The following is a 26,937-nucleotide window of genomic DNA, read 5'->3' on the forward strand; positions in this document are numbered from 1 at the left end:
AACAGAGGAAAAATGTTCCTTCTCTCTCCTCCCTTCCCAGGGCCTGCCTGAGTAGGGACCTGACTTTTCCCCCAGAAATGAGAGCCTGTCCCTCTGGGTAAAAGAATCTGACCAGAAAGTCCCTCCTCCATCCAGTTCCAGTTCTTTCCACTGTATTTTCTCTGAACCTGTAATCTCCAATGGCCAGAGCTACCTGCCCCAGGCAAGGCCTGTCACTGGGAAAGGGAGGCTGGGGGACTCCTAATTTCAGTGAGGACCAATGGGTCTTGTCCCTTTCTCCCTATGGTTCATTCTTAAAAGAACGAAGATTATCTCTAGAAAGCCTCTTCCAGATACCTCCCCCCACCATCCTAACATCCCACTTGCATATCTATACTGAATTTTAGGGTTTGCCAATTATTGTGCATTCATTATTGAACAAAGTACAAACTGTCTCTATCAGACCCTCACCTTTTCAGAGTTAAGTTTTCAGACAATCTATGAGACAGTGTAAGTGGAACATTTAACAGCACAGCTCTTCTTCCTCTTTGAAAACCATCAGTTATGTTATTAAAAAAGAAAGAGAGAACCCATTTGTTTAGCACATATTCTATTATAGGCCTTATGTCTGCCTCAGGATGAAAAATCCAATAGGAGAGGTCAGTTCAGACTACATTGGTAGGCAGGCAGGTAAACAAGCAATCTCAATAAAGTGACTGTAGCCATGGGCATGGGCTGTAGGAGCACAGAGAAGGAAGTGGAAAATCCTGCTTGGTTGGATGCCAGGGTAGGGGGTAAAGATTTGGGCAGGTTTCATGGAAGAGTTGATGTCTGTACTGTCTGGATACATACTCATTGAAATGCAGAGCATAAGGGAACAATGGTGTAGCCTAGAGTTATCTGAATGAACAATTTAATATTTCAAAATATTATGTAGAGACCAAAAATAACAAAAAATGCTTCTATGTTCTTAAAAAACAAACGAACAGAGCCAACACCTGTAAGCTCTTTATGTGTGGGTTTTCACCCCACAGTCGGTCCGTCAGTATGGTATGTTTTGACAGAACATGACAAGCTTTGAGACAGTCAGGGTGGCTCGGGAAAGTGAGGCCCTGGCAGGTTCAGGACTCAGGTGGAGCAGAGCCATGAGCCTGGATATCAACAGATGTATGGTAATAGGTTGGAGAATAATTTTGTGAAGAAGACAGGGCGCAGCAGCAAGTGAGCACATGGAGTGCTGGAGAAACGAAGAATTGCAGGAGGAAAAAGCGAGGCCAGCAGCTGGCCTGGCGCTCTCCTGTGGAATCAGATGGTGCTGAGTGACCGCGGCCAAGCCTCTGGCATCCCCTTCCATTTTCCCTCTAATGAATGGAGATGGAAGAGCAGTTTAAGCGTTAGCTTCGTGTGGTACTGCTCCTGTGGAATGGACAATGTATTCCTTCTTCCGTGACACTGGAAAGGGCACCAGCAAAAAGGAGGTCTAACTCTTGGACCTTTGTCTCTGCTCTGCAAAGGCATCAGAAGCTCAGGCTTGTCTCACATAAGCTTCTGATGGTTGGGGGCTCCCTGCTGCCCCCAGGATAGTGGCCATGGTAGTCCTAACTCAGTCCTCTGAACAGGTAGGAAGGAAAAACCGTGAGCTGACGCTTCTGGTGTATCTGCCCAGCTGGCACTCTCTTCTGTGACCCTGCCTCTGGCTGTAGGTGACTATGCCATGGATGGACACCTGACCCCAGTTAGCACCTTCAGACTGTCCTGAGGCTGTGAGGCTGAGCTTGGGGTACCCTGGCTGTAGGGACACTGCCTTCACGTGAGAGTGAAGCAGAGGGAAGCGGCGAGGGGGACGGTGGAGCCTCGGGAAAACCATCTTACTCCTGGGGGGGCCACCGTGCTGTTCAGCTGTCCCTCTTGTCCATTCTATGAGATGTTCTTCCCAGTCCCACTGAGGCCCTCCTTAACCTGAATTGACTCTTACATCCCAGGACAGGCCATGGCTTCAACCAGAGCTCCCAGGCCCGCTGAGTAGAGCCCATGTTAAGAACCAGAGTGGGCATCCTCCACAAGCTCGCCTTAGCTGGGCTCCCACGCCTTCCGTCCCAGGGGGACAGGAGACTCTCACCTTGCCGGGGGCTTCCTCACTGGAATGTCATACGCCCGCACAATGTTCACCAGCAGCTTGATGTCTCCATCCGACAGGTTCTGGGCGGTCACCCTCTTCCGCCCTTTTCTCCTTGGCCTCAGTGGCCGCTTTTGTTCTGCCAGCTTGAAAAGGCTCAGGCCCAAAATGCTAATGGTTACAGAGCAGGATTAGGACTCAAAGGAAAAGAAAGGTCTGGAAAACTAGGGGATGACTCTCCCAACTCTGCCCCAAGGTTTCTCACAGGCCTCTGGAAACTGTCCTATTCAAGGTGGTTGGAAGAGTCTAGAAATTCTGCCCATCCACTGCACGGATTGCTGAACTTTTTTTTTCAGCTGCTACTCCGCAGAGGAAGAAAAGCCATGTCCTGGCCCCCGCCTGCCCTCCTGCCTGGCTGTCTACCTTGCTCACCTGCCAGACCCCCAAACGCACCCTTGTACTCCCCTACCCTCACCTTTGCTCCTGCCTTCCCTCCTCAGGGCCAATATCACTCAGCTGGAGGGACTCCCTGTGCACCCTCTGTCAGCATTATTAAGTGCTCCACCCACAGGAGACAGTGCACACAGCCTTTGGCAGTTCTGGGGACCTCTCACTGTCTGAGTTTAGACGGAACTGGGCGTGAATCTTGGCTCTTGGCAAATTATTTCACCTCTCTAAGTCTTTGTTTTATCCTCTGTAAATGAGCATAATCATCCCCACCTCTTGGAGTGGCTGAGTGGATGAAGCAGGAGGGGTGTGAAGCACCTGGCTTTGATCTAGCACTCAGTAGGTCTCTAAAATGCCACTGCTGGGATGAGGACAGGGACTGAGGCTAAGTGACTTCAGGAGGAGGAGGTGGAGGGGGGGAGAGAATCCTTCTCTTATCAATCTCTCCTGATCACTGAGATGATCATCAATAAGCACTTCCAGGAAGATAAAAGCAGCACGGTCCCAGAACCATGGGAGAAAAGTGCACAGAGCAACATAAGTTCTTGTTCAGAGACTGAACAGAAACAAGATGTGACTGTGTCTGGAAGTGGACATTAATGACTATGCCAGAGGCCACAGAACAAAGCCCCCTGTGCAGAGCCAGCCAGGAGATCTCAGCCTCACTGCTCAGAATTGAGCTGGTGGAGCAGGCTCTTGAGCGGGCCCCTTTTTGGATGGGGGCCTGCAACTCTTGCCTGGCATTACTGGTGGCTCCCATAGGCAATCCCAAAGGGTTTCCAGGAGCTGGTCCATTTGTTCTCCAGGATCCTGCACAGCATAGGGACCCTCTATGAACCTATTAAGCCCTTCTATGTGTCAAGGACAGTGCTAGGAACTTGCCTATGATGTACTTATTCTTGAAATAAAATATTTACCCCATTTTTCAGATGAACCTGGAGGCTCTGGGAGATGTTATGATTTGCTGAAGGCCTTTCGGGAGGGGGCTGGGGTTCCAACTCAGGGCGTTGATGATAGAGCCCACCTTCCGGGGGACGCCTGTCTAACCCAGACTCAGGGCCTCAGAGACACAGCCTTGCCGGGCATCCTGACATGGGACGCCCCTTCCCTTATCAATGCTTCCTCCCTCCGAGGGACTCGTCCACTGAGGCTTTGATCCTCCACAACTGTCGGTCTGGGAGCATGACTGGGACCACTACATACTGAGATATTCTAGTTTAAAGCCAAGAACAAACTGAAATTAAAAAAAGGAAAAAAAAAAAAAGAAAGAATGAACATACCCCGAGCCTTCAGAACTTAATGCAGAAAGTAAAGCAGAAAAAAAGAAAGAAAAGAAAAACAGCATGAAAAATCACCATCTGTTCTAAGTGACATTTTTATGACTGCAACATTCAATGACAGGACTCTGTAGAGAGAGGGGTTTCCATGTGAATTTTGGCAGACACCATCTCTCTTCTGTCCATGGATGACAGTGGAGGGGGTTGCCTTGCCTTTCTACCAGTCAGATAGGGGAGAGGAAGGGCATGCACAGGGAATGACCTTTTTAGGAGAAAAAATTGAACCACAGAAAAAGTCATGTTAATGTCCCCATAAGACCACCTTTCACCTTTTATGTGCCCACCCTAGCTGAGACCTTTCAAGATTATTCTAAAAATAGGGAGTTGACCAAGCAAATAGTCAGTTCCCAACTTCCATTTTTTTCCCTGATGTCCTTTGTCCTCCCACTGGGGTGCCTGAGCCAGACCCAGACTCTGAGGGTGAGGTCGCAGCCAATTCCATGGCCTTGTGATGGAGAGATTGTGGCCCAGGAGATTAGGAAAGCAGAGGAGAACCTGCAGGAGGGTCTTGGAGGCAGTGGAGGTGAGATGGGCTGTACTGGGACACCACGGGAGAGCCTAGGGTGATTGTCCTAGCAGGGATCCCTCGGACATAACCAGGTTTCCAGCACAGGGCTGGGCCAAGCCTACCACATAATGATCAAAAGATGTGCTATGACACCTTTTTATCTAATAGAATAAAAACAAAGATTTTATAGGAAGTAAGAATAATGGCTTCGATGATTTTTACCTGATATTGGGAACTTCTTCTTCGACTACCAAATCAGTAAGAAGAAAATGGTGTTTCGCAACTAGGAAACGATTTATCACCGAGTCTCTAACCTAGGGAAAGAATTCAGCTTTATTTAAAATGTTCTAATTTAAATGTCATTGTTCACTCCAGCACTCCTCCCAGTCTTTGCCTTAGGTCACCTCATCCCTCCCCACCCCAGCTGTGACTCTCTCTGCTGTGCAGCTGGCGCTTGCTGGCAGCTCTCTAGTTTCCCCTAGACTGTCTCCTTAAAGGCAGAGGTTTTCTGTGTTGTTCACTGTTGTGACATTTTCAGGAGCTGGAAAAGCTCTGGATACAAAATATAGGTAACACAATCTTCCACCAAAATTCTACTATCACAAAAAATAAAAACAGGAATAGTCTGCAGCACACACAGTTCAGAGTTGATTCTGAAGTCCTTTCCTTACTCAAAATGATGCATGTTCTAATTTAAATAGAGACCTCAGGAGCCAGGAGGGCAGCTCAGTGGTGGAGGGCTTGCGCTGACCCAGCATGTAAGAGGCCCTGGGTTTGATCCCTAGCACTGTAAAAAAGTTAAATAAATGAAAATAAATGCACACAAACTTTAATAAGATAAAGGACCTCTAAATGCCATAATTTTTTTCTTTTTTTGTGCATGAGCTATAGAGTAGATAAATTAGATGGGGGAAATGTATTTATTGAAGGAAGGAAAGAAAAGAAAGAAAAAAGAAAGGAAAAAGATTAAATGATATTTCAACTTTAATTTTTGTTTTCTGGTGAACTAGGCACTTAGCATGTGATTTTTTTTTAAATATTTTTTTTTAGTTGTAGATGGAGACACATCTTTATTTTATTTATTTATTTTTATGTGGTGTGAGAATCAAATCCAGTGCCACATACTTGCTAGGCGAGCACTCTACCACTGAGCCACAACCCCAGCCCTTAGCATGTGATTTTTAAACTTGTTTATTTTTTTCTGATCATAATGATAATCATTGTAATGCAATATAACATAAATGTAAACATTCAAATATTTGAAAACACATGACTGAGAAATTGAGTCTCTTGTTATCATCTCCACTTAAGATAATCACTGATATTAAACCATGACATATCATACTGGTTTCAAAGTGAAGATAATTGTCGGGCACATACTTTTATTTATGTGGCTTGTACAAGATGGCATAGTCATTTATAAGAACAGAGAACCTCCCATTCCAGAATACCGGCTCTCTCCCCCTGTGAAACCTGTTTTAAGTGATTTTTCTTACCTGCTGGAGGTACTTGGCTACAATGGCCCTATGGGTGTCTATGTGGTCCTTGGTTTCAATGACATTTCTGTCTCGTAACCGCTTCTCATATTCCTAAAATTAAAAGGACATGATGATTTTAAGATTTTAAAGTACTCTTTGATGCTTTCCTTGGAATTAGGAAATTATTTATCTCATGCAGTTCAAGTCATAAATTATGAATCCAAATGTTTCTTTCATCTTCCTCCTAAGTTTTGGTTCAGAACTGATCTTTGGTGCAGAGTCCAGGATTCCAGGTCAGTTAGTTAAGCTGCCTTACCAAAAGAGGAGACTTCAAGGCAGTGTTTAAAAGTTCAAGTGCTCATGCAGGGAGGTTTAGAGACCACAGAACAGAGAAAGTAGTCAGAATTCAAGACGCTAAACTCATGAAGCAAGTTAACCAAACTCATGCTTAAGTTTTGCTTTATCCATTTTAAGTAAAGCAATTCCAAAAATAAAGAGAAACCCCAGTGAAAATATTGTCCCATCCTGTGACATCTGGCTGCCCTGATGGGTCAACCATTCTGAGGAGGGCAGGGGTTTGCTTTGGTGACATCAGGTAGGGCTTTTCCCCTTTTCTGTCAATTATGTATGTGTCCTGGGAACTGCCACGTTCTCCTCATGCCCAGTGTTGGTGACAGTTGAAGGCCCATTGGTGGCTTCCAATCCGGATCCCAACACAGAGCTATTCCCCAACACTTCTGAACTTGGGACAGGAGGACATGTCTCCTTTCTGCGGGCTGAAGCCATCAGGATGTGATCATGTGGCTAAGCAGAGGAAAGCTATCTGCTTATTGGGGGCAGGAAGCCATTGCACCAGAACCCCAGACAGACTGCAGAAGCATCCTGGCAGCAGTTAGGCCCCACATCTGGGGCTCTGGGGCACAGATGGATTCCTGCGGCTCCTGTGTCTTCGGATGGCTAACCCTGCTTTGGGGTTTCATTGTTCAGCAGACTCCCCGGTTGATGCCTGAGGTGGTTCAAAATTGGGTTTCTATCCCTTAGGATCACAAATCCAAACTAAGGAACCAAATAACTAAGAACCAAGTAACCAGATGCATCCTCTAGGAATAATTTCTGCAGAAAAAATCACAGTGGTATTAATTTTTAGTTTTTTTTTTCTACCCATCTCGGCAAATACAAACTCATCTTTTTACCACTAGCCTGCTCCTTCTATACAGCCTGTGTCCTAAAATTTCTCTAAAGCTCCTCCATCCCAGCCCCTGCCTTTGCCATCTGCATCCCCTAAGCCTCTGTTCCTACTCTTGCCCTTGACCAGGGTTCAGATTTGGTCCATCTCCTCTGTTCCTTCCTGCCCCACCCAACCCAGTCTGCCCAAATCCTACCCATTCAGGCTTCCCTGGGGCATTTTACCACTGTGCCTGGGACAGAGTGCTTGGCAGATACCTCTTGCATTAAAACAGAACTGAATTCCTGGCCAAGGCAGGGATAACCACATTGACCCCTAGTTCATCTTTCAGCTTTACAGTTCTAAACCTAGACAGTTCAACCCCATGACTCAGATTCCTGGTTACTGGTTATTTTACATATCACTACAATGAGGCAAATAAATTATTTAAATATCAAATTCAAGAAAATTAATCAACAGGTTACATATAAAAGTATTATATAAGAAAAAATCATATTGCTCTTGAGAATTTAATAAGGAGAAGAAAGTTCATTTATAACATTACACTAAGAGGCATACCAGATATTTTATTATTTTACCAACCCTTCTTAGGAAACTTTTTACCTGGAATATTTTTTCCATAATTTCTCGGTCATATACTGGAATTTGCTTATAATTTCGGAATTCTGGCACCTCTTGGCTTCTAAGACAAAGAAGCCTGAAACGTTTGGATCGATTTAATTCCTCATCTGAGACAAAGTTAAATTCCTGTTGTAGCTGTTCCAGTCGAAAGAAATCAGGGACATAGGATTCACCACTGGTAGCCACCTATGGAAACCAGAAAATGCACAACTAGGCCATGTGACAGGTGGATTTCGCCTGAAGAAACCTAGCACTGAATTTTGGGAGACATTTAACAGTTTCAGATGGGCAGATTCGAAAGACAAAATCCTTTAAAAAAGAGAAAATAAAATCTTTCTTCAGGGTCTGGGCAGAGCTACAGGAAGGAGTAACAAGAAGCAGCTGGTATCATTGCAGGTGGCTGTGTGGCGGGCCAAGTGTTTCTGAGCAGCCACGCTTTTCCGCACTACTGCATTATGAGGGTGGCCATGGTGTCTCACAGCTAGGGAAGCAGCAGGGCAGGAATTTAAACCTCACCCTCAGCCAGCTCTCGGGCCCTTAGACAGTGCTGAGTGGGGGAGCATGGTGTAGAAGAACATGGGCACAAAGGGCTCTGCGATTTCCTCTTTTATTGCCACTCTGGGCTTAGAAATGGCCTGTGTGCCTCTGGCCACATTACCGAGATCAGCTGCATTAAAGGGGCATTGTTGGGGTCATTCGGGTCAAGCTTGGACTCTGCTGCCCACTTGGCCAACTTCTTCATGTCTGTCAGTCCTGATGTGCCAATAGATGAGATGGCATCTGCTCTCTTCAAAGCACTGGAAAAATAAACAAATAAACAAGGAAAACCAGTTGATTCTGTGGGTTTGACTTTATCACTGAGCAGGTTGCATCAGGACCACTGGATCCCAGAGAACTGCTTATCCACCATGAGAGAAAAATCTTCACGTAAGGCGTCCTGATGATTGCTACTAAATGTCATAGGGCAATAAGGAAATATGAATGGAGGGAATGCCAATGTGACTCAGTCCCACAACTCTGCCCTGTGCACAGTTGGGTCCTGGCCAGGGAAGAGGAGCCTCTGCATGTGGTCCAGAAGCCCTGAATGCCTCACATCCCAGGCCATGAGGGCACTCAGATGCAAACAAACAAAAGAAAAAGGCACCAGCTTTGGACTCAAGGATTCAAAGGAAGCACAGTGGCCTTGGGGCTTTGTCAACAGTTCTGTGCTTCCCATTACTTAGTTACTCTGTCCTGTTTTACCCCCAAGAGGTTTCCCTAGCATTAAGCTCAAGTGAAATGAATGCAAAATGCCTATGCTCTGGGGCACTGGCCTGCTGGGCAGGAAGCAGCACCTGACTTGGAGCAAGCCCATCTCCCTGTGGTTTTCATCACATGGAGACAGTGCAATGCGGAGTGTGGAATGGGGACGTGGAAGGTGCCAAGGGGACCAAACAAGCCCTGTTCTGGTTTTCCACACATTGAAAACAGCTAGTCTCAGACTTGGAAAGTGTGTTCTTGATGATGAGAAGAAATCCCTTCATTTTAGAGATGAGGCAACTGAGGGGCTGATCCAGACACATGTATTGGGAAGGACAGAGGGAGCCTCTGATGGAGAAGATGGGGCTCCTGTGACCTAGGCACCTGGACCAGCATCACCACTCAAGGGCTGCTGTTATGGTTTTGATGTGGTGTCCCACAAAAACTCACATGTGAGACAATGCAAGAAGGTTTGGAGGAGAAATGATTGGATTATAGTCTTAACCCATTGGTCACCTGATAGGGATTAATTGAGTGGCAACTGGAGGCAGGTAGGGTGTGGCTGGAGGAGGTAGTTCACTGGAGGCAAGACTGTGGGGTGTATTTTTGTATCTGGAGAATGGAGTCTCTCTCTGCTTCTGATCACCACGTGAGCTACTTCCCTCTGCTATTGTCTTCTGTCACGATGTAATGTTCTGCCTCACCTTGAACCCCGAAGAACAGAGCCTGCTGTCGATGGACTAAGACCTCTGAGACTCTGAGCCCTCCAATAAACCTTTCCTCCTCTACAGATGTGCTGGTGGGGTCTTTTTCTTTCTTTTTTTCCTTTGTGGTGCTGGGGCTCGAACCCAGGGCCTTGTGCATGTGAGGCAAGCACTCTACCAACTGAGCTATATCCCCAGCCCCTGGTGGGTCTGTTAGTCACAGTGGCAAAACAGCTGACTAAAACAGCTGCCTGGGAGTGGACTGGCCAGCCCAGAAGCCCTTTCTCCTCTTCTGAATGAGGATGTAGCAATACAGAAAGGGGCTGGAGATTAGGGACTTTTGTACAACCAGTAGATTTGTTAGCAACAAACCTTTACTGAGGGCTAAATATACACAACCATATGCTGGGTGCCTCTCCCAGTTGTAACATGGGGAAAACAGTCTCTCAGAGTTACTGTGAAGATGAAATGAAATGCTTTTATCTGACACTGATAAATCCCTAATATTTGTTAGGCTCTTGCTATTTTAATTTTTATGTTAAGAACAAGTTTTGAAATACTCTGTAAACACTGGCACCTGACAATAAAAGGAAAGTATAAGACATTGTAAGCTTTCCCTCCCTGCAAATCTGTAACGCTAACACTGACACTGGCCATCATTTTGTTCAACCCACATGTTACCTCCGAAATCCGATGTTCTGCTGTGACAATGGAGGAATTAGCGGGATGCCATTTTCTCCCACGGCCCATGCCACGCTGTGCGACACCTTCCCCGAGGTCATTAGAGTCAGTTGATTGCTGCCATCGGCTTCAAAGGAGAAGGGCACTCCTGGGGACACATCAGATTAAATAAGATTAATTTATATTTAGAAGGAGAAATGAGCCCAGTCCTAGCAAGAATGCAGATGGTCGGCCAATGGAACTTGGAGTAGGGAAGGTGGTGGGCGGGAACACATGATCCCCGCCAGGGCCATGGGACTGCTTTGGGTGACACAGAACCAGCCTCTAGGCTCTGTCTCTGACAGCAGAGTGTGGATGTTACCATGGTGAAAGTGATTTTTGAATAAATGACTGAAGAAAGTGGAAGTGAGACATGTAGATACTTTTGGAAGGAATATTCCTAGCAGAAGGAGCAAGTGCAGGTACCCTGAAGTGAGACCCCAAGTGCAAAGCTGAGACAGGGCCTGGCAAGCAGCAAGCACACAGTAGATGTTGGTCACTGCTCAGCTGTTGTGGCCACAGCAGGGCCCCACTCATCTGACCTCCACCAACTGGAAATTAAGGGCAGCATGTTTAGTCAACTAAACCAAGAAAAGATATTCAGGCGCTAAATACAGTTACTTCAGAGTCTGGACTTCCAATAACTATTATTCATGCAAAACAATAGCACTTTTATGTCACAATAGCATCTTGATGTTTTCCAAATCTGTCCTTCATATTGGAAGGATTTTCATCTTTATTTTCAAAGCATACTGATGAAACATTAAAGGAGGTGTTTTTTTATTTAATGTGTGAGGAAGATAATACCCAGAGAGGTTCTATGACTGCTGGGGTAACATGGTTTGCCCATGTCAGAGCTACAACTAAGCCCAGGTCTTCAGATTTTATACTGGTGACTAGATTTGGGTCTTAAAGAATTCTTGCAGCTAAAGCTCCCGATATGAGCTAAAAATAAAAATTACCAGGAACATGAGGAAACAAGCCACCATGAATAAGGGGCAGCCGAATCAGAACAATATACGGATAGGTTTTGCAATTATCAGATACAGAATCTTTTAAAATTTTTAATATGTTTCAATAAAATGAATGAATGAATAAAAGAGAAATGATTGGGAGTCTAAGAAAAGAACAAAAAGCAATCAGAACTGGCCAGGCTTATTGGAAAAGAACTAGATAGAGTTTCTAAAATTGGAGAAGTGGAAGGAAAAGTGGAAGGAGAAAACAATGATGAACTCCAATGATTAGACACAGCTAAAGAGTGAATTCATGACTTGGAAGAAATTACATATAATGTAGCAGTGAAAGAAAACATTAAATATCAAAGTATAAAGAAAAATTAAGAAACATGGAGGACAGTGAGAAGATCTATCATATATCTTATCAAAATTGAAGACAGAATGGTAAGGAATAATCTACTTACTAAAGTTATCACCATGTTTTTAGCCTTACAAATATCACTGTGATGTATATTTTTAAGTACAAAGATTTGTCTTTATTTCAAATTATTTTCTTAAAAAAGATTCTGATAAATGGAATTAAGGCATGGAAGGGAATTTTAAAGGTTCTTAATTCATACTGCTAAACACTTTATAGTTATATAGTTACATGCATTTTCATGGTCAATAGTAGCTTATAAAAGTGACTTGGCAAAATGTTATATAACATCATTATATGAATTCTGGTAGCAATTAAATATTATCTGGTTGTCAGAGCGATGTGAAAAGGATATACTCAAATCTGATAATGAAACCATAAGCCATATTGATGACAATTCAATTTCCATACCGCTTCCAACTCCCTCGTGGTCCAGTGTCACATGCTGGTTACTGCTAAATTCCACTTCTTCTATGGGAGCCCTTCCAGTGACAACAGTAGTCTCAGGGATAGGCAGAAACACTTCCGCTAGCAAGGTGGTGCTGCTGTGTCCAATGGTTTCATAGACCTGAAACCCAGAGAAGAGAAATAGTCAATAAAAACAGCTATTACTAGAATGTGCTCACTCTCAGATACTCAGTCCACATTGTCGTGTTTGTGCTGGTCACTGTCCCAGCCCAGAAGGCATATCTCGGAGTAGAAAGCTGAGTTGTGTCACTATGGTCTCATGGAAACTGGCTGACACCCACTTGAGTTCAAGTTACTGATGCCCTGATTTCCTACCCGGCTAATCTACTGGGGAAGGGAGGTGAATCAGAGCAACGGGCTAAGGTGGTTGTTTCTATTCTAATTAACACACAGCTGACTTGGAGAATGGGCTTCTTCTTTTTCCTAATTCAGGTGACCTTTAGAGACCGATGACATCAGGTGGCATGGGTGTGACAGAAGGGACATACCGCTAGATGTTTTATATTATCTGCACCAACCTCCAAGTCAGTAGGAGAAGCTTTGTACCCAGAAGCCTGGAGAGTGTACATTTAAACCTGCTATTTGGTAAATACCTTAAATTCTACCCTTTCAGAGGTCATCCTGGTGGCTAGCTCTGTAGCCTAAATCAGTCTTTCTTCCAAGACAAAGCCAACCCAGATCATCTGCAGCTCTGATGCTCATTATTATGATGTGTCACGAGGGGAAGGGCTCATTGCCAAGGCAATCACAGATGAAGAACATACAATTCTGCCTCAGTTGGACCCACTGCTTCATCTGCTCCAGTTTCCCCTGTATTCTTGGCTCATCTTGCTTTCGTGGCAAGATGACAAAGTATTCCACAGTTCCGCGGGCTTCTGTCCTGTGTTTTACTCTTTCCCTCCACGAGGTCCCCTGACTGGTCCCTATTTTTCTGAAAATGCTAATTTTACTAATTTTATTTCTACTAGTTAATCTTTATATTTTTTTCTTACATAATAAAGTCCCCTAAACTAATCAATATTTTCTACTCACCATTTGAATATACAAGGATGTCACTATGGATCCTCCCTGCCCACCCTCCCTCACAGGGCATGAGATCTGAAGTCTTTTCTCAGAATGAGGTGACTTTGTGCCTGACTACCATCCTGGCCTCATCTCCTAGGATCCACTGCTCACATTTGTAAGGTGACTGACTGAGCTTGGTGGCACTAGTGGAGGAAAGTGTAAAATCTGCATAGGATCCGAACTCAAGATGTCAGATTTCATATCACTGTGAGTTATTCCAACAGGCTGACTCCATCAGGAGACCTGTGATGTTCATGGCTTTCCTGTGGTGGGATGGCAACGTCTACCTAACCCAGGGGCTCCACTGAGAGCCTATAAATGGCACATGAAAGCCATGCTCTCTGGATTCAGGTTTATCAGTAAAAAACATAATATTTATAGCTGTATTAAAATTTTTATGGGAAATATCAAGCATATATAGTACAAGAATAATGATACACCAGGACCCTATTCCTTGCTTTGACTGTCATTAATTTGTCTATCTTATTTGACTTATACCCTTAATCACTTCCTTTCTTTCAATATCTTGAACCTAAACATCATTTTATCTATCAATATTTCAGTAAGCATCTTTAAAAGATAAGGATATTGCTGGGAACTGTGGCATATGCCTGTAATCCCAGCTACTTGAGAGACTGAGACAGAAGAATGACCAGTTTGAGGCCAACCTGAGCAACTTAGCAAGACCCCATCTCAAAATAAAATTTAACAAGAGCTTGGGAGGCAGCTCAGTCAGTTGGTAGAGTACTTTCCTAGCATGAATGAGGCCCTGGGTTCAATTCCCTATATTGAAAAAAAGGGGGAAAAATATATAAAATAAGGCATAATTACAATACTCTTATCACAGTAATTCATTAGTAACATCAATTATTAAGGTTCAAAATTTCTTGAAAAACCTATATATTGTGTTTGAATCTGGACCAAAACGTGTTCCATACATTGCAAATCACTGACGTGTCCCTTAAGCCTCTATTAATTTATGAGTGCACTTTTTCTCCCCATCTCCATGGATTCAGAATGCTGAGAGGGAAAGGAGTGTCACTATTGCCTGTCCCAAAGCCTCTCAGGAGCCTGCAGTTCTGACTTTCACACATCTTCACAAACATGTGGTCAGCTCTTACTTAAACTGCACAGGAGACTCAGGTTTGACCTGTTAACTATGCACTCATTGCACGAAGTTTCAGCATGAGAAAATGGTGTGTGTTTTCTTTCATTAAAAAAAAATGCTTAGTTTTTTTAACTAGCCAAAATTTTAACTTATTGGGACATCCTTTTATATAAAGCCCACTAGGAGTTTTAGGTGTGTTTGGTTTACCATGAAGATTAATAAGATAACAGACCTGACAGTTCTAGTTCGTTACTGCTGCTGTAACAGAATCACCAAGTATTTGTTTATTATATGACTCTGGGGAGTCTGCACACGTACCCCTGCCAGACTTGAAGCATTCACTAGATATTTTTTGGTAAATGCTTCTGGGCTTGTTTGGTATTTATTCCTCCTGGGTGTGGCCTGTGCTGGTCATCATGCTTAGTAAACACTGGCCACATTGAGGGCATTTCTGGTGGACGTCACTTCAAGAGCCCCTGTTTCCAGTCTTGAGAGCCATATTCCCATCCAGTGTCAGAGAGGAACTGAGTGGGACTCCTGGAGGTGGGTCTATTCTCCAGGGGAATGGAAGGTGTGTCCACTGGGACTCCTACTCATAAGGTCATTATCTACTTTCCAATAAGAAAAGCGGGATGCCATCTGACAAAGCTGAAAGACATTCAAGGTTTTCGAAAACTTTTTACTCTACTCTTTGAAGGTAGCAGAAGCTCTGGTTAGTGCCTCTAACCACCAGTTAGGTTAATCAAAAACGTCTCTAGACACTGTCAAATGTCCCTTAATGGACAAAATTAACCATTTGAGAAGCACCACTCTGAGCAAATGATGGGTGTGCTTGGAGATGGAACATTAACTCAGTAACAAGATAGGAAATCTAATTTGATTCACATTTAACTGTTCAAAACTTCTGTTAGGAAAGCAAAACTGAGGCCATTTATGAAATTATTATTACTTTTCTTGCTTTGGAATATTGTTTGCTTTAATGGAAGAATCTGGAACAAATTTACCTGCTAGTAAGATTCAGAAGTATACAGCTAAGAGGAACCTTGGAAATCAAGCTAAGATAGATTTAAAAATGCATTCCAGGACTGGAAATGTGCTCGCTGGTAGAGCACTTGCCTAGCATGTATGAGGCCTTGGGTTTGATTCCTAGTACCGCAAAGCAAAAGAAAATAACAAAAATTCCATCCAGAAATAAAGTTGCATTGTATGGTTTTAGTCATATTTCCCTGATTAAAAAGACAGTTTCATCTCTTGCACTTGGTCATGTTGGATCGGGTATGAATGGCTGCTCTGTGATCTGTCCTGGATGTTGTTCACTGAGGTTAGTCATCTCCTGGCATATGGCCCTGCTTCAGCTCAGTGTCAAACCAACCTTCCCTTCCTTTGTGCCCTCAGACCTTTCCTCCACTGGAGGGTTGAGGAAATCTCATGTTCCCCTTCACAGCCCTGTCCTCCATTCTGTGTCAATGCTCCTTCCTCAAGGGACCTTCCTAAATCCCACCCCTTCCACCACTCTGTGGGCCCTGGGTCCCTGCCTCCGCTCAACTTTCCTTCTTATTTCCAAAGACATCAATCTGTTCTGCGCCGTTGGCTCTCCTCACAGCTGGTAAACAAGCTCAAATCAGCCACACCCTGAAGTCGGCCACGATTCCTCTTCCATTTCCCTCCTCGGCAGAGCCTTGGGAGGGAGGCCTCCTCTGGGCGTCTTCAGTTTCTCTCCTCCCAGACCACAGAATCCCAGCCACCAACCTCATGTCATTTCCTCACTGCCACCTACATCTGGGATTATGTCTAGTTCCTCCTCCTGTTTCCCACAGCGACCTGCAGGATGCTCTGCTCAGCAAACACTTGCTGGATTGCGTGTCCCAGCCACAGGTGTAGACTGGTCAGGTAGGTAGGGGCCAGGCCAGGCCTGTTCTCCTGTCTGGCTGTGTGATCTCAGGTCAGTTACTTAACTTCTCTCTCAGTTAACTTCTCCATTCATAGGAAGGGAGCAGCAATACAGCTACCATGAGATTGCCGTGATGGTTCAATGAGTTTAGGTGAAAGGGTTTAAAATGGTGCCTGGACTGTTGTCATTGTTCTGTGACTGTCACCTTAGGCTAGAGATCACTAAATACTAACAGTCTGATACATGGGGTGCCTGAGATGGCCTTCTAAGACTCCTTCACAGTAATCAATTCTGAGTCCAGAAGAATTGATTGGACTTTGCTCTCCTTTACTGTTATTCCTAATTAGGTGAAATGAGGATAAAGTTTAGAGCCTAATTAGCCTGGATTTAATTCAACTCTGCCACTTGACTCAAGATCTCTGAAACTCAGAATGATAGTACCAGTGATTTTCTCCAGTGCAGCATGAAATGGCCTGTTTAAGTGACCAGGCCCTGCAGTATTGTCATAAATGTTATTGCCTCGACACTTTACCCAGCTGCCCCTGGTCTGTGTACACTCCTGCCTTTCACATTAGATGACCACAGCTGTCTTTATTCTTCCCCAGGTAACCTGTCCTCCTAGGCAGCCACCTGCCCTTCCCACCTGCTCCTGGCCACCTGACTCCACTCTGCAGACTGTGGGACCTCTGTACCTACTTCCCTTAGCTCCTGAGGATGACCTGCAACAGTCTGATTTGCTGTCATCAATCGAAAGCATAAAGTAAGATGAGTATGAAAAACAATCTCTTTTGGACTTTTATTCACAGAGGACAAAAAAAAAATCATAAAAGTGAGCGAGACAAGGTAAACAAGGACTTCCTTGTCCAAATATCACTGTTTTCCTGGCCTTGATGGTGCCACTCCAGAGAAATCAGAACAGGCCCTGGGAGGAGTTTATTATCCTCAACTCCCCATCTCAGACTACACGCTGGAAAGTAAAAGCTCAACAGGATTGATTCCTGTGGGAAAACAACAATGCTTAAAAAATGTGCAACCTGCCTAGCAGTATTACACAACAGTTGCTAGTATTTTTTAAGCTGAAACTGAGAACATAAATGATAAACAAAGAAACGGAGGCAATCATCCCAAAACTTTTACACTTCTAAGAGAAATTTCCTTTGCAAAAGGTAAAGCATTTGTTTTGGAAGGACCTCAGAAACTGAGAGTTTCAAGACCTTTCTGGAATGATACTGGCCTGGCTCAAACTCCCCTGTCCTGAAAGTCCAGTCTCAGCCTTCTTTGGGGGCCAGTGTTGACTGCTATTCCTTTTATTCCCTCAAGCCAAACTGTCACCACGCCCTGGGTCCCACCACTGAAGGCTGCTTTAATTGACCTCTTCCTCCCATCTCTGTGGCTGGGTCCTTGCCACCTGCTCCTGGCTTCTCTGCCAGTCTTTGAATTCATGTGCTTCATGCCTTGGCATTCTTATCTCAAGTCTGGCTAGCAAACACTGGGCTTGTGGTTAGAATGTGCATGAAATCAAACATCACAGTTAACATTGTTCCCGCCAGTGGCCCTTCCCATCTGCATACCAGCCAGTGCTGTTACTCTGTTCTTCTCTCTTTTTTCCCCACTGGACTGATGCTTCTGAAGCCAGGCCCCTGTGTATGCCTTTCTCACATGGCTCTCGGTTCTCCACTAGCAATCCAGTGGTCACTCAGCTGGTGGCCACCTGGCTCGCCTTCCCAGTGCAGACTGTGGGGGTCCCCAACTCCCACCTGAAGACAAAATCACCTCATTTTATGTCCTGCCTTTGTTCAGAGTTGTAAATCTTAGGAAGTAAAATTTAGTAGAAATTTATATAGAGATAGTTTTCCTACAGATGGTATGCAGAAAGGGAATTTTTAGGGTTAAGGAAATCTCAGATTTTCACCAAACCTCCAAAGTCAATCCCACTGCTAATACCAATACCTTTACTTTGAAAAAATGTACCTGTTTCTTCTCTCATGTCTATAAAATTTAAATTAGTGAGTTCTATTAATATAAGTTCTATTATTTTCAAGTTCCAGAATGCAAAGATTTTTTTAAAAAATTAGCTGGCATTTAGGATGATATGAGTGACTGACCTATGCTAGATTCTAAAATTTCAAGAACATTCTTTCAGTTGTGCAGGTATCAGTGTGGTTACCAATAACTGCATTGATAATAATAAAATCAAGGAATCTATCTGGCTTGAGTCTTGGTGATCAGGGCTTTTGTAAATGAGGATCCTCTCTGCTGCCCCTACCCCAGGTCCTAGATGCAAAGGTGTAGAACAAAACTGCCAGGCTCTGGGAGAATTCCAGGCCAAGGTGATCGATCAGCCTTGGTTGCCCAGTGCTGGTCCTTAAAGGGCTCCCCATCCCTCTTCCTGGCTCCCTTCCTCTGTGCTTCCTTTCCACTGTCACAAGAACCTCTATCTTGGCTGTCTCAAGCTTCTCCCAGTTTTGGGAGGTTGTTAACTACTGAGGTTGGTGCTCAACACACAGGGCAAAGCTCTAGACAGACAGAAGAGCTGTCTGCACAGCTTGGGAAAAGGGTCCCAGGGGCAGTAGCCTTGGTTGAGCACCCCCTTTAGTGATCAATTGTGGGAAGGTCTGGGGGTCTTGGAAGCAGGGTACAGGTGATCAGGGTGGTACTTAGGGGTAATGGGCAGCAGCTATTTTCTACATGGTACAGAGGCATATAAATTATAATCATTATACATCTCTAATGTTACTGGCCAACTTAAGATCAATCACAATCAATAGGCAGTGGTTGCCAGAAGTACTTGTTGAGGGGATTCTAAAGTTAGATCCAGGCTCAGGGTGGAAAAGGCCTTAACTGATTGTCATTTCTGGCCAGGGTAGGGGGTGGGACTGAGAAATTTCTGCCTGTGTAATGGCTGAGGACTCGTGAAATCTGCTTGGGAAGTCGATAGGAAGCAGGGTACATATGCTGCTCATCTGTAGCCCCAGTTAACATTCCTGTTAGAATCATGAAAGAAATCCATCAACATCACAAGAGAGAACTCACAAAAGAACATGCAGCTTTGGGGCACCATTTATCTTCTAAATTGACATCCGTCCAGATCCTCAGGATATGACCTAATTTAGAAATGGGGACTATGTAGGTGTAGTTATTTAAGGATCATGATGAGACTAGGGCAGCCCTAAATCCAATGAGAGTGTCCTTATAAGAGATAAAAGGAATGCACCAGACCCAAAGAAGGCCATGTGGAGATGAAGGCACAGACAGGAGCAATGCTTCATGAATCAGATCTCCAAGGGCTGCCAGAAACCAAAGAGACAAGAAAGGGTTCTCCTCCAGAGCCTTTGAAGGGGGTGTGGCCCTACTGGTACCTTGACTTGAGACTTTGGGCCTCCAGAACTGTGAACAAATACATTTCTTTTGTGTTAGGCCATCAAGTTTGGGGTACTTAGTTATGCCAGCTCTGGGAAACTACATCAGGCAAAAACTAACATGTTGCTAATGGTGGGATTTAGGCTGGTGGGGAGATTTATTAATTTGAGGGAAATTAATAATTTGTAACCTAGTACTAGATTATTATGCCCCTGTGATGGTGGCATAATTGGTTTCTCTGTTACATTATGCTAGGGTCCTGTAGACAGGGATTTTGAAGTATTTCTTCAGTGAATGAACTTGCCCTCGACACTCTTTCAGCCACCCACCAATTACTCTGCCAGTCTCTTCAGGAGCTGTGCAGGGTAACGGATCTCTTTTCACCAAGACTTTAAGAAACTTTAAAATTAAGAGCTGACCTGTTCCTCTTGAGAATCTTTCAAGATATCTGCATAGCCAATGGATGATTTAGAACCACCCACACCTTCAATGACCACGCCACTCTTGGGCCAGTGGCTATAACTGAAATGTGTACCTGAAGCGTTAAGCTCTCTGGCCAGTTGAATATCTGTAAGTTGAAAATCTGTCCAAAGTGAACTCGGAAGTCTGCACCAAGCTGCCGACTGACTGTCCTGGACACCTCCTTGTTGTTGAAGAGCACCTTCAAGTACACACAGCGCCTCCTCACATCTTCTCTCCGCAAGACCTCCACCCTGCAAATGAGACCATTCGCAGCTGGGGTCAGTATTAGTTTGCCAAGGATCACTGGAGTGAGGGATAAATGGACACTGGACCTAACTGGGGCAACTCCATCCATCACATTAGCCCCCACTGAACCAAAACAGCCACCTGTCTTGCAGAACTTACTAGAATAAACTATTGTGACATGGAACTTACAGAGAGGCCATTAACAGACACTGAAAAGCACATCTTCAGAATGTTTCGCGGCTGTCGCCACCACCTGTCTTCAGAACGTTTCCAGTGAAACTTTTCTACTCATTAAATTTGGTGGTAGTTTTAACTTTTACATCTCTACAATTTAGACCTATCCCAAATGCTCAAGTGACTTCAGCCTATAAAGGACATTTAACACCAAATTGCAAGAAAAATTTAAGACATCTACAGACTTGGACTTCATCAGAACTCTTGTTCCCAGGGACCTTCTACAATAGGCAGAGCAAAACCTCCCCCTTCCACCATGGTTCCCCTTTCTTGATGGTCTAATGAAGGGGTGATTCTGGTCACTGGCTTGGAGGCACCTGGGTTGTAATCCTAAATCCCAGTGAAAACTCAGAAACTTATTAGGATGAAGTGTTCATTTTCAGTCAAAATGGAATATTACCTAATCTAGCACCAGCAAGTTTTCCCTTTAAAAAAAAAAACATGCTCTGTCATTCCATATTTTGAATGTTTATGGCAAAATAACATGATATGGTATGTGTGTTTTGAAAATAGCAGATTCAGTTTATTTATGTATCTGATAGGTGAGGTTGAAAGCACACACGAAAATGCACAAGAAGTTACAATTAAAAAATTATTAGCAGCCAGGAGCTGTGGTGCAACCTGTGGCCGGAGAGACTGAGACAGGAGGATCATGAGTTCAAAGCCAGCCTCAGCAAAAGCAAGGTGCTAAGCAATTCAGTATGACCCTATTTCTAAATAAGATACAAAATAGGGCTGGGGATTTGGCTCAGTGGATGAGTGGCCCTGAGTCCAATCTCCAGTAACCCCTTCTCCTCCAATGATTAACACATTAAGAGAAGTTTGAAATCACAGAGGCCATGGGAAATCTTTAAATGGCATCCTAATCAACCCCCACATCCTAGTGAGCTTGGAGGCTGACTTGCCCAGCTCAAATCCTCACTTTCAATGTTGGTATCTTGAAGATACCAGTCTAAGATATTGCCTACAATCATGGTAGGTCTTGCAGTTATTGGAGATTGAAGCTTGGGCTCTGGGGGTTTCTATGAGTTTAGCAGATTCCAATTAGGATATGCTGTGACATGCATCAGAATCGCCTGAAGGCCTTGTGAAAACCCGGCTCTCTGGCCCCTCCCAGAGTTTCAGGCTCCACAGGTCTCAGGTAGAATCTGAGCCTCTGCTTTCTAATGAGTTCTCAAGAGATGCCAAAGCTGCTGATCCTGGAGCCACACGTGGAAATAAAATAAACAGGGAATCTAAAAATATTTGTAATTTTTAAAGAGAAAAGACATGTAATATGTTTATGGATTATTACACACATATAAACCTTCAGAAAGTGATGTTTTTCTTACGTACCACATAAAAATGAATCCAGGGCACTTAACCACTGAGCCAGATTCCCAGCCCTTTTGTTATATTGTATTTAGAGATAGGGCCTTGGCTGAGTTGGTTAAGGACTTGCTAAGTTGTTGAGGCTGGCTTTGAACTTGCCATCCTTCTGCCTCAGCCTCCTAAGCTGCTGTGATTACAGGCATGTGCTACCTCGGCTTAGAAATGTACTTTTATCAAACCCAGATGGCCTGCTTCAGATAGTTTGACTTCAATACTAGCCACAGAGCACACCTGTAACTGTATCTGGGAGGTTCTACAAGACCTTCAAAGACAGAAGCTGTGGTGAACCTCTGGTCTCTGGTGTAGGCAAAATCAAGGGGTAAGGAGAGGCTTCAGTGTCTACATCAGGGAAAAGGGACATGCTAGCAGTGAACTGAAAGGTGTAGGCCAGTTCACATCAAAGTCACCAGACAGTGGAGAGCAGGCACAGATTGGCAGTTGCGACACCTCCTACAGGCAGCTCTATGCAAGTGCTCCTGGGTGGTTGGTGAGGATGCAGAGGTGGTCGAATCCTGCAGAATCACCAAATGTGAGCAGGCTCAATCTAATGTGCACTCACAGAGGGTAGTGGTTCTACTGATCATGGAGCTCAATCGGAGTATACTTCACATGGGGAGCAAGCATGTGTCTGCCCACACCTGCACGCACGCACGCACACACCTGAGTGGGAGCCAGCATCAACCTCACCTGTGGTCACAGCATCTGCTCGCTCACCTGGGACACTGCTCATTGGGCGTCACGCTGCCCGCCAGGCTCAGCTCTGGGAGCAGCAGGGGCTCCCCTGGGCGCCTCCTGCTGTGGGCTGCTCGCTCCCTCACCTTCTGCTCTAGCTCTCCCGGGTCAGTGGGCTCTGGAGGGACAGGCTTCAAGGGCTCCTCCCCCGGAGGGGCCTCCTCTGCCTCCTCCTCAGGGTGCTCTTCAGCTGCCTCCTTCTTTTTCCTCTTCTTGGCCCTCTGAAGGGTAAAAGGCAGCCTGACGTCAATCAGGAGTTGGGGATTTCCTTTAGGCGCAGTCTCAGCGCCCCACAGAGCTGGAGGCAAACCCAGCCCATCTCTCCCAGCCAGGCTCACTGGGGCAGGTTACTCGCCACCTGCCCTCTGGGCCTCAGTCCTCTCACCCAAGTGGGGACAGCATGGGAAGCTCCTCCCAGGATGCTGATAAGAGTTGGCGCCTGCTGGGTGCATGCTGCCTGGGGCCTGCAACGTGCTCATGAACACTGGTTCTCCATGCCAGCAATTCGGATCAAATATTAAATTAAGGAGAGCAGCAGGTATTGCGGATCACCCTGATCTCTTCCTTGTTGCCCCTGGATTCAGTTTTGCCTTGTCCTGTGCATAGTCACATAATTATCTGAGGGAAACAGAGGTGCTGTGCATCCAATGGGATAATCCATGCAGGACCCCTAGCCTCGTGCTCCACACATGCTAGCGATTACTGTGTTATTACTTACTTGTTTGTTCACGCAAATACTGGCTCTGGTGTCAGCTAGCCGGTGGATTTTTAAAACAGAAGCATTAACCAGTCAATTACGGTGGAGCCAGCAGGAGACTCCAGTCTGCCAGTCCAGTCTCCCTCCTGCTGCCTTGGGGGCCACCCTCCTGCATCCTCCCCACCAGCCCCGCTCCAGGCCCAGACCCATTTACACACTTGGGCTTTCTTCCAGGCTTTCCACTGCTGGTATGAAGCTCTGTACTCTTCCATCTTCTGTTCATACTCTTCCGTGTGCTCTTCCAACAACTCATTTATTTCAGCTTGAATTTCTGCTTCATATGCTTCTTCATCAGCTTTTTGGTCAACTTTTTCCCTTTAGATGAATTTATAGTACCTTAGTTATTTCTTAGAATTAAGCAAGAGAGTAATGATCACAGAAAATGCTTATTCTGGGTTTGCTATGAGCAAAAGTGCTATATATATATATATATTACTATGACCCTATGAGAAAGACTGTCATTCCCTAAATAGGTGACTGCAGCACAGAGAAGTTATGTGATTTGCCCAAGAACCCCCAGTTGGTGAGTGGTAGAGCTGGAGTCTGACCTCTCAGAATAAATTTCCTTCTGGATTAAATGACCCACATGGGCTGCTGACACAGTGCCCGTAAGTCCTCAACCCACAACATAGAAGTTTCATTGCAGTGATTTTATTAACTCTCCATCTCTGAGGAACTATTTGATTTTTTTCGCTACAGAGTCCCTCAGATCACTGTTTTGACATTGGCTTGATGATGTGAATTTTTACCTGATGATTTTGCCGATGTTTCCTAAGGAGATAAACCCAAGCTAAGGTTTCCCATGGTCTGTTCTGTAGAGCATTAGTTCTGGGAGATGTCCTACCAACAAAAGGTGCAGTGGCCACATGAGCTCTAGATCAATTAATGCGAAGGTTTCCTTATTGCTGTCTATTTGGAGGCCTCCCTGTGTTAACCAACAGCGTGCCCCTGCGAGGTGGGGTGTGGCAAACACGCGGTGCTCATATCCCGCCTAGCACTTTGCAGGTGGTGCACTTAGTGATTGCTCTTTCTGATGCAGTCGGGTTTTCAAGTTCTACATTCTTAAATCTCCATACATTTTTAGATAAATTTAGTCAAGTGTCTAGAGCTGATGAATGTCTAGGCTCCAATGGCCTAGTAGTTTAGCAGGGAGCAGTACCCCAAGGCACAAGCTCTTAGAAGTCTCTAGGTTAACTACCAAAGAAATCCCTTGAGATATACAGGGGTACCCGACATTTATAGACCTTGGGAAAATCTGGCCCTTAAATTATGATCCACCTCTGATATACAGAGAACCATTCCCTTTGCTCACTGTTAATCAGAGGCATGAATAAACTAGTTGAGATTTCAATTATTGCTTGGCAGGCGAAATCATGCTTTATCATAAGGTGGAGTGGATAGACAAATAAATAATATGAAAAAATGGGTAATCCAAAGGAATTTGGCTATAGTTATGAGTAAATTTCCTAAAGATATACTTATGAAGAAAGGGAAGGAGAGAAGGAGAAGAATGAATGAATGAAGAAACCAAGGAACCAGGCAGAAAGAGGAGAGAGAATAAACTGGCAAAGACTTATATATTGCTTTTGTGTGGGAGGGGTAGCTGAGGAGATGGAGTTGGGAAGCAAAAACACTGGAACTTCCAGGAGACATCTTTGGCTTTTATGGGACAGAATATCTGAATTTTTCATTAGCCAATTAACTGAGCAGACAAATGGCTAACTGAGCAGAAATGGTAGGTGCTCTTTTTGGGGATCACATATCTAAAAAAAAAAAAAAAAAAAAAACCCATGATTTCTGCTCAGACTCACCATTTCTACTTTCAGGTATATTTCTGGAAATCTTAGGCACATTTATCCTGAGGAACAATCCAAAAGTGTCTACAGAAGTGATGTCTATAAAGAGTTGAAATGCAGAACCAGCTCTAATGCCAATCATCATTAAGCTGTACAAATTTTGCTGTTTCATGTAACAAAATTTTAAAAGGCAAAGAGAAGAAACTACAGCTATGCATTCTCAAGTAGATGAACATCAGATAACATTGATGAAAAGAAGCATGTGTGTACTAAAGACTATACACAATAGACTTGACTTCTGTAGGTCAAACACAGCAATGTTAAAGTACATATTTCTGATTGCAAAACTATATAAAAGTGAGAAGACAGGATCACAGAAGTCCGGAGTGTTGTTACTTCCTGGGTAGAGGGGGTGCTGGTGCAGAGGGGAACCCGGGCTGCCCTGGTGCCTACAATCTTTCCTTTCTTGGCCTGGAGAGTAGATATAAGGCTATCCATTTGTTGTTTTTTAAACCATATCTATCTTACACATTTTTCTTGATGTCTGACATAGCCCAATAAAATAATAATAATAATACAAAAAAAGACAGCCTACTTTCTTAAAACAAGCTTCAAGGGCGTATTTGTAAACCTCTGGAACTCTCGAAGAGATTTCATCTCTTTCCAGACTTTTATGAGGGTCTTCAGCAGGTTTCTGTCTTTCTCTTGTTCGGCGTCACGCAGTTTCCTTGTTTGCCTACAAGACAGAATAACATGTGAATGTATATTAGAGTTATTTAGGTGTGTTTGCAAACAAAAGTAAAATTAATAATGCTACAGTGATGGTATATTCAACTAGATAGCCTCAAAATTTTTAGATAGTGCTAGAAAACAAAATACCAATGTGAATTTGAAGGCAATAGGTTGCTGATCTGTTTTTGAGAGGTTTATTTGATTTTGTTTCTTTAGGTGAAACTGACTTCAATTAAACTAAATTACCTTAAAAATTTTTTTATCACAACTATGCACCCTTAAACTAACAACCTCCTCTGTGGTTATAAAAATAAGGGACCCAACAGTAAAGGCAGTTCCCAGGGACTAAATTTTTGTAAACACTGCAAAGAATGGCTATTGCAGTTAACAGCAAAACACTGAAGGCTTTCTGTCATAAGAGATCATGGGTTCCCTGCTGAGCAGATGAAGTAATATTATGGCATGCCTTGGAGAATTTTCTGAGCTAATGAAATGGCCCGTATTTTTGGCTTGACCTAAAGAGGCATCATTTGAAAATGCTTTTATCTTTACTTCCATTTTAAACCGTATGTGAAGCATTTAGTGCCTCATTTTAATTCCCCTTTATGAATGATAGCCAGATCCAGATCCAACATGTACCATATTATGCCATTAATGAGTTAGTTAATTAATGAGACTAGTATTGAATTATTTGAACAAATGCCGTGCATTATTCTAGGGTACCCGGAATGTCTTGGAGAGGGATGTCGCTGTCCCCAGGGAGTTTATAGCTCAGGAGGCACACATAAACACATAATTGGTGACAGGACGTGAGTTTGTCTGAGGGATTGTCACGAGGATCGAGGATCGGAGGGAGCATGGCAGACCCCCCGAGGGAGGCCTGAGCCTGGGAGCTCAAGTCGGTGATGACTCAGCCTCAGAGGAGCAAGGAGGCCTGGGTTTCCCATGGTTCAACTGGAGGCAGCAGAAAAGGAAGATGGCAAAAGATGATAGCCAGCTAGTGGTG

General features: G+C 44.3%; 1 protein-coding gene across 1 annotated transcript in view; it reads right to left on the minus strand.

The window, feature by feature from the left end:
- Cc2d2a (coiled-coil and C2 domain containing 2A) overlaps positions 1-26,937 on the minus strand; it is a 97,334-nt gene that overhangs the window by 27,686 nt on the left and 42,711 nt on the right. Inside the window, exons 13-23 of the mRNA XM_026403359.2 lie at positions 25,795-25,935; positions 23,562-23,718; positions 22,629-22,867; positions 20,137-20,314; positions 12,121-12,277; positions 10,297-10,444; positions 8,331-8,469; positions 7,655-7,858; positions 5,884-5,976; positions 4,610-4,701; positions 2,099-2,266 (exon numbers count right to left, since the gene is read on the minus strand). Coding sequence (XP_026259144.2) covers positions 2,099-2,266; positions 4,610-4,701; positions 5,884-5,976; positions 7,655-7,858; positions 8,331-8,469; positions 10,297-10,444; positions 12,121-12,277; positions 20,137-20,314; positions 22,629-22,867; positions 23,562-23,718; positions 25,795-25,935 — 1,716 coding nt within the window. The remainder of the gene's footprint in view (positions 1-2,098; positions 2,267-4,609; positions 4,702-5,883; positions 5,977-7,654; positions 7,859-8,330; positions 8,470-10,296; positions 10,445-12,120; positions 12,278-20,136; positions 20,315-22,628; positions 22,868-23,561; positions 23,719-25,794; positions 25,936-26,937) is intronic.

This window comes from Urocitellus parryii, chromosome 10 (genome assembly GCF_045843805.1).
Source record: "Urocitellus parryii isolate mUroPar1 chromosome 10, mUroPar1.hap1, whole genome shotgun sequence".
Taxonomy (NCBI): Eukaryota; Metazoa; Chordata; class Mammalia; order Rodentia; family Sciuridae; genus Urocitellus; species Urocitellus parryii.